At 44.5% G+C, this 19,716-nt stretch overlaps 4 protein-coding genes across 5 annotated transcripts in view; 3 read left to right on the forward strand and 1 right to left on the reverse strand.

Moving 5' to 3' along the window:
* gpat2 (glycerol-3-phosphate acyltransferase 2, mitochondrial) overlaps window positions 1-6,843 on the forward strand; it is a 64,555-nt gene extending 57,712 nt beyond the window's left edge. Inside the window, exons 22-25 of the mRNA XM_029160907.3 lie at window positions 2,526-2,646; window positions 3,060-3,128; window positions 3,495-3,550; window positions 5,514-6,843. Coding sequence (XP_029016740.1) covers window positions 2,526-2,646; window positions 3,060-3,128; window positions 3,495-3,550; window positions 5,514-5,630 — 363 coding nt within the window. The 3' untranslated portion in view covers window positions 5,631-6,843. The remainder of the gene's footprint in view (window positions 1-2,525; window positions 2,647-3,059; window positions 3,129-3,494; window positions 3,551-5,513) is intronic.
* A 339-nt stretch (window positions 6,844-7,182) lies between these two features.
* Window positions 7,183-11,348, reverse strand: fahd2a (fumarylacetoacetate hydrolase domain containing 2A). Of its 2 annotated transcripts, none has more exons than XM_029160903.3 (8): window positions 11,246-11,348; window positions 10,365-10,633; window positions 9,122-9,338; window positions 8,725-8,784; window positions 8,498-8,657; window positions 8,149-8,257; window positions 7,559-7,646; window positions 7,183-7,457 (listed from the first exon to the last, which is right to left on the reverse strand). In XM_029160903.3, the coding sequence occupies exons 2-8, from the start codon at window positions 10,631-10,633 to the stop codon at window positions 7,395-7,397; spliced, it is 966 nt and encodes a 321-aa protein (XP_029016736.1). In that variant the 5' UTR covers window positions 11,246-11,348; the 3' UTR covers window positions 7,183-7,394. The 2 variants fall into 2 exon arrangements, with proteins under 2 accessions (XP_029016736.1, XP_029016735.1); XM_029160902.3 differs by having other exon boundaries at window positions 11,147-11,269.
* Window positions 11,349-11,416: 68 nt separating this feature from the next.
* On the forward strand, window positions 11,417-16,439 carry zgc:152830 (uncharacterized protein LOC767682 homolog). The gene is made up of 16 exons (XM_029160901.3): window positions 11,417-11,824; window positions 12,874-12,915; window positions 13,006-13,096; window positions 13,303-13,451; window positions 13,541-13,649; window positions 13,774-13,901; window positions 13,983-14,082; window positions 14,203-14,278; window positions 14,388-14,473; window positions 14,696-14,800; window positions 14,897-14,972; window positions 15,062-15,180; window positions 15,361-15,444; window positions 15,539-15,596; window positions 15,703-15,884; window positions 15,962-16,439. Exons 1-16 carry the CDS (start codon window positions 11,814-11,816, stop codon window positions 16,097-16,099), a joined length of 1,554 nt encoding a protein of 517 aa, XP_029016734.1. The 5' UTR covers window positions 11,417-11,813; the 3' UTR covers window positions 16,100-16,439.
* A 605-nt stretch (window positions 16,440-17,044) lies between these two features.
* Window positions 17,045-19,671, forward strand: pcna (proliferating cell nuclear antigen). The gene is made up of 6 exons (XM_029163842.3): window positions 17,045-17,479; window positions 18,301-18,398; window positions 18,485-18,552; window positions 18,639-18,833; window positions 18,970-19,093; window positions 19,179-19,671. The coding sequence occupies exons 1-6, from the start codon at window positions 17,259-17,261 to the stop codon at window positions 19,253-19,255; spliced, it is 783 nt and encodes a 260-aa protein (XP_029019675.1). The 5' UTR covers window positions 17,045-17,258; the 3' UTR covers window positions 19,256-19,671.
* Window positions 19,672-19,716: the final 45 nt, after the last annotated feature.

Raw genomic sequence — 19,716 nt, forward strand, 5'->3', positions numbered from 1 at the left:
TGTCAGAGCTGCAATCAAGTACCAGTCCATTATACTGTAACATTGCCACCTCCGTGTTCAACTCTTCAGCTTTGCCCACTGAGGCCTTGCCTGTGTTTACACAGCTTTTCAACTCTAATCTTCTAACTTTCTCCGTCCAGTGCTTTCACTCTGTGTCCACCAACGCCTCTGCTCCTCTGTCCTCAGCTTAGGCACTGAACAAGGACAGAAACCACCTCCATACCAAACAACGGAAAATATTCCCTTCCCTCCTCCTCTGCTGCTCGTTATCTTTTAGCCTGGATACATTCACTTCAGGTGATTTTTAAAAAGCAGGATGGCAGTGATTCAGGTTAAGGTTAACTAATTCTGAAGATAAAACATGATATTTCGTACACTGTGTTTAAAATGTGAATAATAAAGCCAGAATTTAAATTGTTTTCAAAGCGACTTTCAGAAGTAAAGAACACGTGGAAACAGTGAGGAGATTCAAGCATCATTTAGATCATAGAACCAAAGGTTGACTTACCTCCACAAAAAGAGAAAAAGGCTTTAAAAACGTTTTTTAAGCACATGGAAAAGACACAGTTACACGTGTCAGTCTGTTTTCTTGAGCAGCTGATCCCCAGTCTAGGCATGAACTGAGTGCAAAGGCAAATAAAACCTTTGTTTTTATGAACTACTCCTTGATCTATTACCTTTCTGATAATCATCGTATGCCAAAGGAATGCGTGACTCGTTTCACAGTTACTGTAGTTTGTCAATACACTACGTTTTTGGCCAAATGGCTTCAAGTTTGCCCTCTTTGTTATTCTAACTTTTCCTTTCTGCACAGCTTGCCTGTCCTGCTGTGTATTCATGCGTCTCCTGCACATTCATATAATGATTGTTTAAAGACAGATTAAATTGGCCTCATTGACTAAACGGTGACTAAACGCTTCAAAATTGGATGCGCCTTCAAAATATCAGCCTGAAAGACAGATGGCTTTATCAAATCTTGATTCATGTATTTTTCAGGAGTACGAAAGCAGTGGCCCTAACAAATGCTAAATCAATTTCATACAGAAGCGTTGATTCATGCGCAGAGACAGTGGAAGCTAACTATAATATCAGCTGCAAGCTGTTCATTGTGCTGTACTGGTATGAACATCCATCCTGTAACAGACTTGTGTTTCTTAATTGTGTGTGGCTGTGTAGTGACCAAGGAATTCAAAGCAATTTACAGGACCAGCTGCACTCCACAATATAAACTGTGCTCGTACATATTTTCACATTACATGATTATAATGGCTGCATAAAGACTGTTAAACCATTTATAAAGCGCTTCATTGAAACCCCAGTTTCACAGGCGTCCTCATTACCTCATGTAACTATTACATCAGTCTTTTTGGCAAATGTACATTATGGGAACGAGTAGGAGATTATCATCCTCCGATTCTTCATTAAGGAACTGTGCAGGATGTACTATACAGAAAGATAAACATTTTACTGCATATAAAGGTATTTCAGCGTCCATCTGTGCCTCTGTAGTACAGAATAACAATACCTCTGTTCTAACGTAATGGTTTCCTGAGTTTGGTTAGAACAACGAAGGGTCCACACTGAGCCCTGACCTCAACCCCATCAAACACCTTTGGGATTAGTTTGAATGCCAACTGTGAGCCAGGACCTATTATCCATTCACAGTGCCTGATGCTGCTTTTTGGATGAATGGGAGCAAATATCTGCAGCCAGGCTGATGTAATAGCAGAATATTAATGTGAATTATTTTTGAATGGCATGTTCATGTGAAAAGAGTAACCCCATTCAGGTGTTTAATTAATTCCCAGCTTGGTCAAATTATATTTAAAACCTTTCTGTCATGCAGTTGTATTTTTGATGTGCTACTTCTGTGACTTGACATGTACAGTATGGACTTCTGGATTTCATTGTGTTAACTCTTAATGTTTATGTTCATGATGTAGTATCTTGTCCATCCCTTCTTGCATATAGCTTCTACATACATGGTGGCCTAATATGACAGCGTCCACTTCTTACAGGAATTACAGGAAAGTTGCTCATCTTTATCCTGATGAAAGCTTTGTCTTTCAGGATGAATGTGGCCCCATCCTTAGGGGTCACTGGAGGCTTTAATGAGTGTGAAAATCACTCGACTCGACTTTCCTAAAAACCTAATGGGTCTTATCCACCATTATCAAAACACTAGAAGTGTGGCTGATTCATTTCTCCACTACAGTTCCAGGGACTTGTAAAATCGATATGGAGGTGCACTGAAGCTGTTCTGGTGGCGGCATAGCTTGGCCTCACTAAGACACTTCATGTTGGCTTTTCCTTTAATTTGTCAACCATCTATAACGGCTGCTGCCAAGTGTTAGTGTTCAACCTGAAAAAGGTTTTTGAGTTTTATACCTCTGCACCCCGCAGCTGTATTTTATCCTGTCAGTGCGTTTCGCTTTCTGCTCACTGTAGCTGAAAATGCTTTCACTGCTGTCGTCTCTCACCTCATTTCTGATCACTCTTGCTTCGGTTTCATTCTGCTTTTTCAGATAAGCCAGCCCAGCCAGTGTCCAGATATGCTGTTCTTCCTCTGCAGTATGCTAGCTGGACATCTGAGGACGCTGTGCTGGACAATAGCGAGGCTCAACCACATACACTCACCTTTATCAGGTATGTGACCCATACTGGACGTTCTTAGTTCTCAGGGTTTTTTCGGGAAGTTGCCAGGGCTTTATTTGTTTATTTGTAAAGCTTGCTTGATATCACTAATGTTATGTTTTTCAGTTGCTGCTAATGGATTAAAAAGCAATATCTGACTCTGTGGTCGATGCAGAGAACTAGAATTGCTCCTACATTCATGCATCATAAGTCAAAATGAAGGCTGAATTCCTTCATGTCTCAGATATTTATGTTTCATTCTGAACCATTTGCAGTGACCTGCTGAACCCTCCACCAGCCATAAATATACTATATGATAGCTTATCACTGAGCCATGAAGACTCCATACGATAACTCTGTTGACAGTTTTCACTTTTCCGTTGAGCAGAATGATTGTCCCCAGTTTCATGTCTCTCTTGCTGCAGACGCTGAGTTTGTGGCTCAGATACACTCTCATCTTTGTGACAGAGCAAATAAGACGAAGCGGCACTATGGTGAGCTCCAATTGTGATCCCCTCCCGAAAACACACACACCCACACACAAAGATCTTCCGTTGCTTTGTTTCACACTTTTAAAAGCTTGACACCTCACCTTTTCCCACAGATTCACAGTGTGTCGTAAGAAATCAACAGAGACTGTAGAGAACAAACACGGCAGCTTCCCCTATATCATCACATGGCCTTTAAAAATATATGACGGTTCTAAACTACACAAATGGCATCTTTCAATAACACAGAGTTGAAAAATTCCATCAGTCCCACTAGCGATGGCTTTGTTTTTTTCTCCTGCCCTGGTTTCTCTATATTGGATAACTGTCTGTTCTTTTGATTCATGTATGGCTTTGTGCCGTATCTCACAGAGAGCTGCTCAGAGGAGGCTGCACACACTGCAGTCAGAACACTAATAGACCTCGGGGTGAGTGACAGCCTCTATGTATCTGTGCATCTCTAAATCTGTCTGCCTGCAGAGAATTAAAGCTCGACTTAGCATTGAAGGTTTAGGCTCAGGCCAATTTCTTAAGTTTAGTCTTAGCATTAATCTGTCCCCAGGTGAGAGTAAGTGTGCTTTAATCACTGTAGCATTTCTGACCTTCAAACAGCCTCAATGGGAATCCAACCTGATTTTGATGCAGTAGGAAAGAAGCCGTCTTCAGTCAGCCATAAGCCATAACTAACCATATCTGAGACAGTGTCGGTCTACAAAGACATTGCACTGGGCCGGGGACACAAGTGATTTAAAATCAGAAATTGGGAGCAGCCACTGCAGGCTTGAAGGTCTCTTAACTCTGGCAAAATGATTTACATTCCACATTAGGGTAGGAATTGATTTTACATTTTCCCTAATTTGGTCTGTTGGATTTTATTGAGCTTTAAAACATTCATAAATAATCTCGCTTAACCTCTGTGGGATTACATTCTGTGGTAAATGACTTGTATTTCAACCTCAATACATCTGAGACAACTAAATGCAGTGACAAAGTGGGTCCATTTTATTAGGTTCACCTGTACAGTCTAATTTAATCCAATATATCAGCTCTGCCATTAAACCCATGTTTACAAGGTGATCATTTCTTTTTGTTCTTCATGTTCTAATATTTTGGCCATATTCCTCATTAATATGGAGACCAAAACATCATAAACAAAATTAATAACAATGACTGTGCAGGTGTGGTTAATAAAGTGGATGTTAAATCATCTAATAACACGAGCTGCTCTAGATTTGTCTATCCATCAAAGGTTTGTAAAATATACAACTAAGGCTCCATCCTGAAGATTATTAATAAAATAAAACAGCTTTTTTTTTCTCAGCAGTACTAAAAGTGTCTACATTTATGAGACACTGAGTGCAGAACTTTATCGCATTTTTACATTAGAATATGCTAATCTCCTGAAGAAAACGACCTGAATAAGTGGATGGGGTTATATAACGAATAAAACATATTCTGGATGATTCCTCAGTGACACATTTCCCTTTTCTCTCCGTGGGTTTTAAGGTGACCTGGCATGAAAACACCCCACTTTGGCACAGTGAACTGAAGATTAAACAGAAACTTTGACAAGGCCAGATAAAAAATCTGTGTTTATTGTGATGAATTATCCAACCACCACAATTCGCACGGCTGTGGAAGTTATTTTTCATACAGCGCAAGAAGGAAGGCAGCAAATGGTTTGTCTTGCAGATAAAGAGCGTCTGTTATCTCCATCTGCTGCAAGATATACTGAAAAGGAGAAAGGCAGCCTCTACAAACTTAAAAACTCAGAAGAACTTTACAGAAAACCCTATTGAAAGAGACTTCAGGGGGAAAAGTGGCTCACTTGAACTTTGATGAAGTCTTTATATACATAAATATATAAATCAGTGTTTCTAGCTACTCACTGCAGTCAAGTAGACTGAGTCTGTGGCCATCAGTGTCCTCTGTCAGTTTGTGGGTTGAGAATCACTGCCTTTAAAAATAGAGCATCATTGACCCAAATATCTACAAAGATCTCATGAGGCAATAATTAACTTCATTATCAAGGTTATGAGTCAGAAATGATCGTCATTCTGCTCCTGTCGAGAGCTTGAAGATTTACAGGTTAAACCAAAAGGAGAAATCTGCTTCTGATGTTTACGCAGCAGCACAAACGAAAATGTGGCTGTTGTTCTACCTCATTATATCAGACTTTGCTGGAGCGATTCTTTACCATTTATGTAACATCTTTAGCTTTGTTGTTATGATTTTCAAAGCAATGTTCTTTTTAAGGGTTTTGTTTTTATCTCTTATTACACATTTGGCCTTGTGCAAAATGCACACGCTAAAGCTGAGAGACGAATAAAGGTTACTGAATAAATTGTGGCTTCAAGTCTCCTGATGATAATGTGTTTCTGTTCACTTCAGGTCCTTTCTGAGGAGCGTCAGGAGGGAGGCGTATTTCTGGGTGTCAGTCCTTTGTTCCAGTTGTCAGAAAACAGGCAGAAGCTGCACTGCTTCATCTCTCAGTACCTCTACAATTAAAGCTCAGCTGAGCAGCACAGACAGACACGCTTTGGTTTTGCTGTAGAGCGTGACCTCATCGTCGGAGTCATCATCGCAAACTTGGGTTCGCTGTTGAAAACGGTGCATGCTGAGCCGGGACACCCGTGCCTTTAGGTTAATTGCGTTTTGATATTTCAGTGATGAGACATTTATTTTAGGTTTATCTTTACTAATAGCATTAGCATAAAGCCACAGGAGACGAGGATTATGAAGTCTCTGTAATCAGTAGTAGGAAGATGCTGTTCGCCGCTGCATGTGTTTGATAAATGTTTATGTTGTAATGAAGGTCGCAGAGGTCATGGAAATGTTTTAGTTTAGCTTTTTTCTAGATGTCTCAAGTTAAATTGGTTCAATGGAAAATAAACAAATGTTCTCATTTGATCATCAACACAGTTTGTATTCTATTCAAAGATTGTATCACACAGACGGTAATAATTCCCTCTAAACAGCTCCTAATTGCTCTCTCACCTCCTGATTGTAGATCTTTCTGTGCTGACTCAGACCTCGTGAAAGTTTTAAGCATCATAGTTTTGACAGCAAGAGGCAGAGACAATTCAATTCATCGCTTGGCTGGGACAGACATTTTGGTGGGAAGGCAGGTTTCCAGCTGGATGTACAGCCAAGAGTCAGAGCACCTGTTCTTTCCTCCTAAATCAGGCAGAAAGCAAAGCTACTGTAGCAAAGCTCAGGTTTGACTGAGTGTGAACCTCTACTGCCCTCCAGTGTTGAGCTTAGGAGACTAAAGGGAGAGAAACAGTGCTGCTCCAATACTGTGTGAACAAGACATAGTTATGGATGGTGGTGAAGCTGCTCTCAACAACAAAATTAGTGCCTCAGAGAGAAATGTTGACCAAAACTGGAAGTATTGTCATACATTATGTTGCTTTAAAACTGTTCTGGAACTTAGATGATAGATGTAAAAACATGGATGCTGGATGTTAGGACTGTGGTTCCAGCTTCGCGCCTCGTTTCTTTCAGCAAAATTGTTAAACCTCCTATTTGCTCTTAGTGAATGTACAACGTTAAGCTACTTTGGACACTAATTTACCAAATGAATGTTCTCGCATATTATGGTCAAACATAACATGTTAAGCAGCTCCTTCATTTAGTGCTGCAAATTATCTTAAAAACACGTCTCCTTCTCTGTATTTTTTATCTTATTACTTTTTTCTTCCTCAAAAAAAAAAACAAACGGGCACAAAAATCAAAGCCCAGATCGAAGTAATTGCTCATTTTCTCCCAGGCAACAAAGGGACATGTTTTGAGGCTGCATATTTGAATTTAATTAAATTCTCTACATCTCTTGTAATCTGTTTGATTCTGGTTTGATTCCTCTAGCGTATTAGAAAAAGCTGTGTATATGATTTTTCATCCTGGATACTAAACATAAAAGCACTTTTGTAGTGCTACATTTCACAGAGGCAGGAGGATCACAGCCTGTGATGTATAGCGTGAGTGGGTGGAGGCTTAAAGAGGGTATTTTTACAGGCAGCAGTGACTGAAAGTCCAGCTGCAAAAACACCACGTTGAGTCACGTAATTATACAGATTCATTTAGTAACAAATAGCACGTTTTCCTTCCTCACAATTACTGTAGTATCCTGCAGAAAACTCACATTTTCACACATTTCCAACAGCTTTTCACACATTCTGTTAAAACCAAGAATTAATGAATGTTTTTGTGTGTAAAGTGAAGAGTCAGAAGTGCAGCACAGACGTTCCTTCATTCACTTTGTCTCCGGGTTTACACCACTTTGTTGATTATGGAGCCTAATTGGTCTATGCGGCACTCCACCACATCTCCTTTCTGCAATAAAACGACAGTTAAGCGCTTCATTCAAAGGCAGCTTTGGTCCTCATACTGTACGTGCAGCAGAAGTACAGGGCCTGTTCAAACCCTTACTGTACCTTTAGAAACACAGGTGGTTTTCTGAAGAAGCCCACGCCTGGAGGAGTGCCTGTCAGGAACACGTCTCCTGGAGCCAACGTGACGAACCTGCAGGACCAGATTCAGGATTAGCCGTACACTAACTTGACTGCACAGTGTAATAAACAATGTTTACACTTGATTATGCGACAGCACGCAAAGCAATAACTTTCCCAAATGACCCCAGAATATATGAAGACGTGTGAAAAGTGTCACAGGCGCCGTTATTACTAAACGAGTCACCAGTAACTCGATGGAGGCTTTTCTCAAATCTGATAAGAGAACGCTCCAGTTGATCAGGAGCTCCAGGGCTGAGGGAGGAGAAGCCTCCGCCCAAGCATGTATTATTTGCATTAATTTCAACTTTGAGTCTGTGTTGGAGACAATTTGCTCGCACTGTGTTCCTTTTATAGATTCATTTCATGACGTGATTTGATTTGCATAATTTTTTTAATGGAAACTGCCGCCTCAGCTCGAGGTACTGAAGCAAAGAAATGTTAAAGTTCTGTATTCATTATGTAAATCCACTTGAATCACACAATGTAGGTTCACGCGTGCCGTGCGGACTCACTTGGAGACCCAGGCGATCAGCGCTGCTGTCTTGAAGATCATCTGACCCGTGTTGCTGCTCTGGACGGCTTCTCCGTTAACCAAGCAGCGAATCCCCAGGTTGTGAGGATCTGGTGAAATAACACGTCGGTTTTGACTTCAGAAAACCCATTTTCACCAGCATTTGCCATCATCATGGAGCTGCTGCCGCCGCTGCAGTCCTCTGGGGGCACCGCGCTCCCATAATTGCAGCTTGTTAACGGCGTGACGCTGCTGACGTACAAGTCACAGATAATTGCGTGATTCACCAGATTGTCTTTAATTCCCTCTGTGCGCCCGCTCCCCCGCTGTGACGCCCCACTGCCGCGTACCTTTCACGGCGTCGGTGGTCACCAGGGCAGGGCCCAGAGGGCAGAAGCTGTCGAACGTCTTCCCCAGCAGCCACTGGCCCCCGTTGCGCATCTGCCAGTCGCGTGCGCTGACGTCGTTGGCCACGGTGAAGCCGGCCACGTGGGACAGCGCGTCCTCCTCCTGAGCACAGACGGGAGTGGAAGCCGGGCTTCTCGGGGGCGTCGCGCCCAGCAGGGGGGACACTCACCTTGATGCGTCTGCCTTGTCGTCCAATCACGAAGGCCAGCTCCACCTCCCAGTCCACCTCCTTCAGTCACCAAAGCAGACGCACAACAATTTAAAGTCAAACCCGTTTCCTCCCAGGCACTGAAATTCACACTAAATTACATGTTTTTATTTTTACTTTGTGTCAAGTTGATGAAAATCACCTGCAGCCAAACATTTTCCTCTCACTCAGGAAACTAGTTGAAACTAGTGTAAAGTAAATTGTTACATTTCATCACTACGTATTATAAGGCTCCTACTGTAATTAGAACTTAACTGATCCTTTTGTTGCAACACTTTGATCAAATCCCTCAACAAATGTCACTTCATCACGTGTTGAGCCTCCTACTGAAGATGTGACGCACACACGTGCTGCTCACCTGGCTCTCTGCGGGCAGAGTAATGTCATCGTACGGCCCTGCGATGGCGCAGGGGAACTTGCTGAAGATGAGGGGTTCTTTGGGGATCGGGGCGTTCTGCTCCAGGCAGTGATCTCGGTAGTTCATGCCGACACAAACCACCTTCTCGGGGGACGACACCGGAGACAGCAGCCGGATGTGGGATCGCTCAACCACACACTGACCGGATGTCAGGGCTCTGATGAGGAAAGGGATGGAGATAAGTAGACAAGGACATGGCGTCTGGGAGAAAATTAACCGAAGATGATGACGATACAAAAGTTAAGTCTATGGGAAAAGAAGATAATGATCTAAAGAAGTGGATGATTCATCAAGAACTGGAAATTGTTAATTAAGGATTAAATGCTGGTGGCTGGAACATCAGTTAAGGAAGATGGTGATGTTTTACTATGAGTGTGATTAATGAAGGCAATTAAAAAGGAATATGTTGATTTGGAAAGGCAGTGATTTACAATGACAACTGAAGATCATCATTTAAAAAGGATGGAGATGTGTAACGCAGGGCTAATAAGTAGTGGGAAGTATGAGGAGTTATTCAGAGGGAACTGGTGAAAAGTCAAAAACACATTTGACCTAATTGTAAAACTATTTGTCAAAGAACCACTTACAAAGTTGTAAATAGTGAGTTTATAAAAGAATAGTAAGCAGTAATGATGTGTTACTGGCGCCAAACACCGGTAATTTGGGTTGCACAGATTAGAGGGTGTTACTTTTAAGGAGCTCTTTGCCACACAATAGCACAAGCAGTTGCAGACTTGATTATACAGCAATAACAACTGACACGGCCTGAATAAACCTTGATAATGTCCAATTTAAAAAGCCAATTAGGAGACGCTATAAACGATAGTGTCTTTAATAACTGCAGGCAAACCAAATGTAAAGTATAAGGACTCCAAAATAACTTCTTGTGTCCCCATTTCATTTTCACTTTATTGTTCTCGCACACATTACATTGAGCATATGCTAATGACGCATTGTGTCGCCTTTCACCCAGTCTCTAGTTCTAGTCCTCCGCTGCTCTACCCTCCTCCTCCTGTGCTTACTCACGTCCCGTTTTCGCGGCTCTCTGTCGCCCCCTGTCGGTCCCTTCCTGCTGGTGCGCTCGGCCTCGCAGCGGCGCCTCGCAGCGGCGCCTCGCAGCGGCGCGGCGCCTCGCGTGCGCTCTGCTGTTCACGTGGGTGAGAGTGGGCGCTCCATACTGTACCTCTGCGCAGCCTCCAGGCCCGCATCCCCCAGCTCCAGCAGCTCTCGCACCGTCGCGGGCGTGGACGGGTCAAACGCCCGCAGGTCCACCACGCCGCGCCCCTCGCCCTGCTCCACCCCCACTCGGATCACGTCGTCCCTGTCGCCGTGGCGACGGAACTGCACCAGGCGCATGGCTGCAGCGGACCGGCGTCTGCGCTGTGGGGCGACCGTTCGACTGTTGAAGAGCAGGGACCGGAGGATGCGCAGTGGTCGAAGGGGGACGTGCATCTGTTGGACGGACGTGACAGAGACAAAATCCCACTCTATCGCATCATGACAGATTCAGGTCAGGTCCGTTTGTGCAGACTGGGGTCTATGACCTGTGGACTGCACCACGAGTTACTGATTAAACTGACACTTAACTTTTCGGAATATACGTGATGTTAAAAGCTACTCATACTGTACGTGCAGGTCATGTTTTAATCTGCGTAAAGAGAAGTTGTGCACGAGGAAGCTAAAGTTGCTGACTGTCTGTGTAAATGTCCAAACTTCCCCACGTCTGTTTGGCTGCGTTGACAACTTGTCCAGTTTTATAGCAGAGAAGAAACTCATAAAATCATGAGCCAAAATGTGAAATGTCCCCAAACTCGTGTGTCCAGAGCTGCAGCTGAAACACACGGTGCTCATTATTTCTGCTAAACAACCGACATTTATCTTTGCAGGTGCTCCGATTTGACAACAATGCAGCATATAAATAAAGCACAGGACGACGCAGCTGCAGCCGCTCGTGACTCTGCCTACCTGCAGCTCGAGCGCCTCGTTAAACACTGCTTCAGTAACACATGACAACTTAACTAACGCGCCGTCGCGCCCTTTGGACCGTTTCTGGTCAATACTCACGTCCACGGTTCAGCACAAAAAACGCTACTTTAACAACTTCCGGGTTGTGTTTGCACTTTTTGAGTTCAGCCCTGCTAAAACCACACGGAGCACTCGGTCGTCACTGAAAGTTATATTAAAGTTATATATGCTCGTATGTTTAATTTAACTTGAGGTTTAATTTGAGGTTTTTGTACTAACTAAAAAACTACAATTCCCAGGGACAGTACAAATATACCTTCATGTACAGTGGGATTTTTGTACTTCTACGGCTGCTCACTAGACCTCAGTATGATACGGGCGGTGCGCGTACATAGTCTATAGACCCACACAAGGTCAAAGTATTCAAAGCCTTTATCGTCATGGTTTAGCATAATGCAGAACCTTAGTTTAAAAGGTAGTCAGCTTGAGGCCCAGTTCAACACGTGTACGCTAATGATAAATACGAGCTGTGAGAGGCAAGTGAAGGTAGCACGTTTGCCACTTCGCGTGTCATGTGATCAACGGGGACGCGTTCAGGGAAGGATCCGTTGTTACCGGTAATCGTCCGTGTCTTTCGCTCTGAAGACGACGAAAGAAGCGGAACAACATGTGCACCAGGTGAGATTAGCAAACCGGTTTTTATGTAGATGGTTCAATTAGGTTTTGGTTAAACTGTTTTATATCGTGAAGATTTTATGCATTCAGAACCAGCGAAGGAGACTTAAGATTTGTGTTGATCAATTTCGATCTCTGTTCTGTTGAACCGTGTTTGTTTCATCTGGTGTAATTTATCTGTTTCCAAATGCTTCATTTGTTTATTCACTTACAGCCGAAATATCAGATCATCTCATGTTGCTATGGACAGAGATTATTTCCTTAAAAGATGAGATCATTTCTGCTTAGATTTCTCTTTCACTCTTTACTTTCTCTGATCACATGATGCTTAAAATATAAGACTCAGATTCGGTTGCAATTTATGTTATGCGTATTTGAAGAGAATCATATTTTCTTTCCAATAAAACTCCTTTTGGCCCTTTCTCCTATTAACTCCTAACCTTTTGAATGTTTTTTATTTAACAGAACAATATAAAAAATAAAATTACAGACGTTTTATCCGTTTTTGTGACGTTCACTGAATCTAAACCGAAACAAAACTTTAACTAGTACCAGCAAATCCAGAACAAGTTGCAGCACTCAATGTGAGGATCATTCACAAACTGTGAATAAATCATTACCATCATTCTTTGAAAGGCACAGCTTCATTATTTCAATATTTTGACATCAGGTACAGAGAAGGTAGAAAGATCAAAGTCACCAAATTAAAAATCGATGACTGTGTGAAGTCCATGAAGTCAGTACATGCAAACACCAGTTGGACTCGTTTTTGTTCATTGCTCACATTGACATCAACAAGGTGTTGATGTTTCACATTCACTTTCCTCTGTGCCTAGTGTCCACTTTATAGGAAGCAGGTTGGAAAGTTGTGAATTTGCTGCGAGCTGATTTGAAAGGTCCTGCAGGTTTCCACACTTTGATCTGCTGTTATCATTCGCCTGCGTTGTAAAAACAGTTGCAGTCTAATTGCGTCGCTCTGTTAATGATATCTTGGTCCCAAAGTGCTGACTCTGCGTTCACCGCTGGAGGAAATAACGTGTTTCTCTCTCCAGAGTTCAGCCCGTTGAGTCGACCACCGACCTCAAAAACCAGAAGTGAGTCTCAGAGTTGCTTGTGCATTTCCTCCGTCTGCCCCAGCGTTTGTGCATCTGAACTTGCGACTGACTGTGTTGTTTTCTCCTTAGCTTCGATGGCATCGTGCTTGTGACTGAGGGCCACGACTCGCTGCCCTCCCAGCTGGAGTTTCTGAGAGCTCCTCTGCAGGACTACAGCTCCGTAAGTGTCTGCACCGCCTGCAGCTCCGACCAACACCCAGGTGAAACCGACGCGCTGTCACGCTACATCTTTACAGGCGTTTGGATGCTTTCACCTTTTCAGATCAGGCTTAGAAAAAAAAAAAAAAAAAATTCCATTCCACCAGTGACTCACAAGAGGTGACGCCTCCTCTGATGCAGCTCTCCTCTGTCTTACTCCACCACTAGGTGGACAGTGGCCTCAGGGAGGAGGTGGTAGTGGTCAAGGTCCCTGGTCTCCCTGGCAACCGCCTGGTCTTTGCCTCCACCGGCCCCGTGAACCGCGACTACGATGACGTGAGGCGCTTCAGCGACGCGGCCGTCAGCGGCATCAAGCGGTCTGTTGACAGCAGCTGGTTGTGTTGCGGTGCAGCTGGAGTTGCTCCAGTTTCCTCTGCTGCCTCGCTCATGGTGTGTGTCTGTGCAGGGCCCTGAAAGCCGGCATGCAGCGCCCCCTCCTGGTCTGCCCTCCACACAAGGACTACAAGAACAGCACCTTAGTGGCTGCGCTGGGAGCCCTCCATGCTCTCTATATGGTGAGAAAACCCCTGCCGCTGCGTCTAACGCCCAATTTGAGCTTTTCATTTTGGGCAAACTACTCGTTACTTTTTCCTAAAACTTAGAACAACCCGCCGTTTAAATTCTCTCTCTTCCCAATAGCCGCTGGAAGTGAGGGAGGGAAACGTGAAACCCACCAGCCACAAGGTGTGCGTTCTGGGGCTGTGGGCTGCACAGGAGGCTGAGGGGAAGAGGCTGGTGGAGCTGGCGGACGCCCTGGAGAGTGGGAGGTGAGTGGGAAAGACCTGCCCCCTGCTGGGCCTCGTTCACGCCGCGCTGCGCTGCTCAGCCGTCCCGTCTCCCCTCCTCAGACTGGCCTACCGCGATATCGGCGGATCCGACCCGGAGCGAATGGCCGCTCCTCGCGTGGCTGACTACGTCCAGGAACTCTTCAAAAACAGCCCTGTGACGGTAGGAAGAGTCCATCATGTGCCAACGCGTTCACATCTATCGTGTTAATGTGTGAAATATGTTATTATTGGATTCTTTGGCTCTTTGAATTGAAGCCTGTCTTTTGCGTTTTTTTTCCAGGTTGAAGTGGTGAGTGACCTGAAGGCTTTGGAGAAGGAGTACCCCTGTCTAGCTGCAGTCAATCGCTGCGCCAACGGTAGGAGAACAAACCTGATCTGGACACAGATTTGCTGTAGCACCGTGAAGCGGCTACTTTTTAAGTCTAAGATGAATGTGTTCTCAGTTCTGCTTTGCTCCTCGTACAGCTGTGCCTCGTCACCAGGCCAGAGTCATCAGGCTGCAGTACTGTGGAGAAGGTCCGGTCCAGAAGACCCTCATGTTGGTGGGGAAGGTGAGCGCTGAGGCTGCAGCTGTTCATATGAAGCTTTCACTCTTTTCTTTGTAATAGAAGGTTGTGAACAGAATCTTTGAGTTTTGACATCAGAACATTTGACATATAAAACATATAAACAATGTTCATTAGGTTTATGTCTATTGGTTTATGACCTTATTATAGTGTCAGTGTCTGTTAGCCTCTCGGTTTTGAGGGTTGGTTCTTGTGCGTCCTCTTCAGGGCATCACCTATGACACCGGTGGAGCTGACATCAAGGCTGGTGGAATCATGGCTGGGATGCACAGAGACAAGTGTGGAGCTGCTGCGGTCGCCGGCTTCTTCCAGGTGAACGAGGCACAACTCTCTTCAGTCAGCTAAGCTTCAACAACAGTGATGTTCTACTTCCTTCATGCTCCACTCCGTGTCCCCCTTATCCTCTAGGTCTTGGCCAAGCTGAAGCCAAAACATCTGAAGGTTGTCGGTGCCATGGCCATGGTGAGGAACAGCGTGGGTTCAGGTCCGTTTAATCCACTCCCTGGGTTTTTCTTCTTCAGCGGGATCAGTGAAAAGGCCTCCTCTCGTCTTACTGGCTGTGTGTCTCCTCAGACTGCTACGTGGCGGACGAGCTGCTGGTTTCCCGTGCGGGTCGCAGGGTGCGAGTGGGAAACACAGATGCAGAGGGACGCATGGTGATGGTGGACCTGCTCTGTGAGATGAAGGAGAAGGTCAGAGTCTGCTTAAAGCTCGTTCTTCAGAGTGAAGAACGAGCTCTTTCCCGTCTTCATCTCTCTGCTGTATTTTACTTACTCAAGTTAATGTGATTTAAATGGCGCATGACAGCGGCACATGGGCATCTACACACTCGCACACAAGCATGTATCACCATGTGTCACCTGTATCTGCAGGCCGTGCGTGAGACTTCACCGGAGCTGTTTACTATCGCGACTCTGACCGGTCACGCGATCAGAGCCATGGGACCCAACTACTCTGTGAGTGCTGCAACCTCCTCCCACACACTCGTATGTTAAACAGCTGTCTTCTACAGAAGTCTTTGCTTGTCCTGAGTCAAATGTGTCATTGCAGATCATCATGGATAACGGACCGGCTCATCGCAAGGGGAACGCTGCTCAGTGGCAGAAGGGTGAGAAACCTCTGTCATGTCCTGGTCCATGCTCTTCTATGTGGTTTCCATATAAATGTATTAACACAGATTTCTCTACAAACGTGATATCACGTCCTGTCTGCAGCTGGAGAAGTGTTGGGCGATGTGTTTGAGGTCTCCACCATCCGAAGAGAGGACTACGACTTCCACAAGGGCAAGTCTGAGTACGAGGATGTTCTGCAGTGCAACAACCTGCCGTCCTCCGCTACACCTCGAGGACATCAGAGCCCCGCAGCGTTCCTCATCATGGCCTCAGGGCTCGACAAGGTGCACGCACTGTCTGAATGAACTCATTTATTACCATGTATAACAAAACCTCCATTAAATGACTTCTGTTCACACAGCATGGCGTGGACTCTGAGAAACCTCTGCCGTACTCCCACGTCGACATTGCCGGGTCCAGTGGTCCTTTCCCTGGTGTCCCAACCGGAGCCCCCATCCTCGCCATGGCAACCCACTACATCCTGGCTGATGGTCTCTAAACGAATACTGCCAGTGTGAAACGCTGCTCTAAATTGTAAAACAAATTTGTATGTTTTCCCACTGAGATAAAATCTCAGCCACAACATCACAGAGTGCAGTTGTTCACCACTTTTCTACAGCTGATTAGATTTGTTTGAAAAAACACCTTTGTTCCTCTTTTTCCTGTGACCTCTGTCATATTTGTACCAAGGGCCGCACGGCCCTTTTATTTGGCCTAAGTCCGTATAAACTCAGGGGCTAATAGAAGTATCATCCTTTATGTGCAACAAAGCAAGGGCGCGGTTGTGACTGTATCCTAACAAGTACTGCTCATGAATCAATAAAACAAATCCAAGCTCACAGTGTTTGTATCAATTAATTTCACGCATTTTACATTTTACACATTTACATGCTTGTGCTTGGTATTAAAAGAAACTTTTGGATCAAGTCCAGATGAAAGAAAAGAGTGGAAAATATATATGTTCATTAGTAAAGCTACTAATATAAATGTATTCATATGTTCTCAGATTGGCTTGATTGTAGTGACAACAGCTACAAAATATTACCTTTGATTTGATTATTATATAAAACATGATGCAATAGTACTTAATTATTAAATTACCCAAGATGCCCTAAAGCTGAACTTTTCTATTGCGTTTCAAACTGCATAACTGCTATTTAAGCACTTACAATTTTCCTTTTAAATAGCCTAATAAGATATTATGAAGATGAATAATAGATGTTGTATTAACTACTCGCAGTACTGAATAAATGCATCAAATAGGACTCCTGCATGCACAGTTAGCAATAACGGGAAACGTTTAGGTTACATCGCTGCACAGAGGGCTCAGAACTGTCCTCACCAATATGGCCGCCCTCGGTGTCCATACATTTCAGTGGTTGGGCGGTGCTTACAAGGCGCGGAAATGACGTAAGACGCCGAGTCATTAAAACTTGACGTTAGCGCGCGCTTACGACTCAAGCCTTCCTGTCCGGTCAGATCGCGTCCTACTGCTGCACTTTTACCAGCGAGCAACACACAAAGACTGAGCTTTTCGAGGTTTCCTTCTGTCTCGTGCGGTCGTAACTTCGGAGTGCAGCTTCCATTTGGACGGAATAGCGCCAAAGGCCACAAAGAAACCCTTTCAATCCACGCTAACGTACAACTTCCCAGCAACCATGTTTGAGGCTCGTCTCGTCCAGGGCTCCATCCTGAAGAAGGTGCTGGAGGCGCTGAAGGACCTGATCACAGAGGCCTGCTGGGACGTCAGCTCGTCCGGCATCTCCCTGCAGAGCATGGACTCCTCTCACGTCTCCCTGGTGCAGCTCACCCTGCGGCACGACGGCTTCGACTCGTACCGCTGCGACAGAAACCTCGCCATGGGAGTGAACCTCAGCAGGTGGATGCAGCATTAGTTCTTCCGAGCAGAAAACGCAGAATATTTGTTGTTGCTGCTGTTTTAATTTAGTGGCCGAAAGTTCAGTCAACTATGCTGTCTAATTGTCGGTTTAGTTGGTTTGACAGGTTAATCTGCCAAAATTTAGCAGCGGCAGAAATCGATCGAAAAGTGCATTATGTTTGGTGCGTGCGTTTTTTGGCGTTACTAAACGCTAACAGGCTGACGTTCAAGTATATTTTGTGGCCATAATGACAGGTTGTGTCTAGTTACGGGACTTAAACGGTGGCCATCTTGTGGGAGTTCTGCCCGGGCATGCCTCCTCCTCCACTCTTCGCCGGCTGCAGTTTCAGATTAACCTGCTTTTACGTGTTATATGTAGACGTGGACGCGCTGGTTCACATGTACGCGTTTGCTTTGTTGGTGACTTTTTCGCGCGGTTAGTGACATCTGCTAGTGAATTGCGTAGTGACGTCACACGAGCGCCAAATTTTCTGACTGCTCGGTTGGCGGGATTTGTTTAACCCGGGAATCTGGACTTCCGTCAGCGCCTGATGTCTTTGTGACGTTAAATCCGTTTGCGCTTCAACACAACCCGCCAAGTTTTCGTTTTTCATTTCAAAATCTTTAATTGTCAATCAATTTTTTTCTTGCGCTCATACTGTTAAATATGTTTATCTAAAATTAACATCTATATGAGTGAAACAATTTATAAATGGTCTATTTCACTTTCAAGGCTGAGTCTGCCATCTCTAGTTTGTTGTCATAAATTTCATTTTTTAGTTAGTATTTAATTTTTGATTTCCTTTCTCTGTCCCTTCCAGTATGTCAAAAATCCTCAAATGTGCAGGGAATGAGGACATCATCACCCTCCGAGCAGAAGATAATGCAGACACACTCGCCCTTGTGTTCGAGACCCTCAGTAAGTCATGCAGCAGGTTTTACTGACAGGTTTTTATTAATGTTTCTGCAGCATTAGTCTTATTTACCCTTTACTTTAACTCTCAGATCAGGAGAAGGTGTCAGACTATGAAATGAAGCTAATGGACCTGGATGTGGAGCAGCTGGGAATTCCAGTAAGTGATTGTGTTTTGTGTGTTTTTGTGTCACATGTGCTCTCACACACTGGTCCTAACCCCTGTCTGTCTGTCCCTCCCTCCAGGAGCAGGAGTACAGCTGTGTGGTGAAGATGCCATCTGGGGAGTTCGCCCGTATCTGCCGTGACCTGTCCCAGATCGGTGATGCTGTGATGATCTCCTGTGCCAAGGATGGAGTCAAGTTCTCTGCCTCAGGAGAGCTGGGCACCGGAAACGTCAAGCTGTCCCAGACCAGCAATGTGGACAAGGAGGACGAAGCGGTCAGTCCTTAAAAGGATTATTATTAATATTATTATTATTATTATTATTATTATTATTATTATTATTATTATATGGGCAGTCAGCTGTGAAGGTAATAATTGTTCTCTCTAAATTGATGTTGAATTGGCTTTGTAGGTTACCATTGAGATGAACGAGCCTGTCCAGCTGATCTTTGCTCTCAACTACCTGAACTTCTTCACCAAGGCCACGCCGCTGTCCAAAACCGTCACCCTCAGCATGTCAGCTGACATCCCCCTCGGTGAGTGACCGGTGCAGTCCTTGGTTAGGTTTCCAAATGCGTCGACTGAAGTTGTTCTGGGCCTAAATTAAACTGTCCTCTGCAGTGGTGGAGTACAAGATTGCCGACATGGGACACGTTAAATATTACCTGGCACCGAAGATCGATGAAGAAACCTCCTAAGGTGTTCGCCACATCCCCAAAAGGAAGAATGGAGGATAGCGAGTGAAAGGAACCGAGAGGCTGCAGTGATCTCATGGTGGTTGGTCGCTCTGCCGGAGGTTTCTCTGAATTTCAGGACAGGGAGGCCTGATGCTAACTTTTCTAAACAGTCAGCCATGAGAATAATGCAGCCTGTGAGGTGTGACACGCTAAGGTGGACTCCAGGCAGATCCGGTGCAAAGGTTCGGCACCTGTCCCCCTCCACGTTTGTCTTTCGCTCGCTCTATTTCACATTTATGAGAAACAGATTCAAATATGTCTTTCCTTCTTGTAGATAACACATTTGTAAATACTTTCTGTGGTTTCACTGTCAAGACAACCCCAAATGTTTTTGTATTCAAAGATTCAGGTTAAAATAAACAATTGTTTCCACCATATATTTTTGTCCATAAACTGGTTTGAGTCTTTATTTTGTGACTGTA

The sequence above is a fragment of the Betta splendens genome, chromosome 9 (assembly GCF_900634795.4).
Source record: "Betta splendens chromosome 9, fBetSpl5.4, whole genome shotgun sequence".
Classification (NCBI taxonomy): Eukaryota; Metazoa; Chordata; class Actinopteri; order Anabantiformes; family Osphronemidae; genus Betta; species Betta splendens.

Coding starts and splice junctions, on each gene's coding strand:
- fahd2a (XM_029160903.3), bottom strand. CDS start 10,633: ATGCACGTCCCCCTTCGACCACTGCGCATCCTCCGGTCCCTGCTCTTC. Junction 8,258..8,497: donor GACCACCGACGCCGTGAAAG/GTACGCGGCAGT, acceptor TTATTTCACCAG/ATCCTCACAACCTGGGGATT. Junction 7,647..8,148: donor CTGATCGCCTGGGTCTCCAA/GTGAGTCCGCAC, acceptor CTGGTCCTGCAG/GTTCGTCACGTTGGCTCCAG.
- zgc:152830 (XM_029160901.3), top strand. Junction 14,279..14,387: donor AGTCAATCGCTGCGCCAACG/GTAGGAGAACAA, acceptor CTCCTCGTACAG/CTGTGCCTCGTCACCAGGCC. Junction 15,445..15,538: donor CCATGGGACCCAACTACTCT/GTGAGTGCTGCA, acceptor GTGTCATTGCAG/ATCATCATGGATAACGGACC.
- pcna (XM_029163842.3), top strand. CDS start 17,259: ATGTTTGAGGCTCGTCTCGTCCAGGGCTCCATCCTGAAGAAGGTGCTG. Junction 17,480..18,300: donor ATGGGAGTGAACCTCAGCAG/GTGGATGCAGCA, acceptor TGTCCCTTCCAG/TATGTCAAAAATCCTCAAAT. Junction 18,399..18,484: donor CCTTGTGTTCGAGACCCTCA/GTAAGTCATGCA, acceptor TTTAACTCTCAG/ATCAGGAGAAGGTGTCAGAC.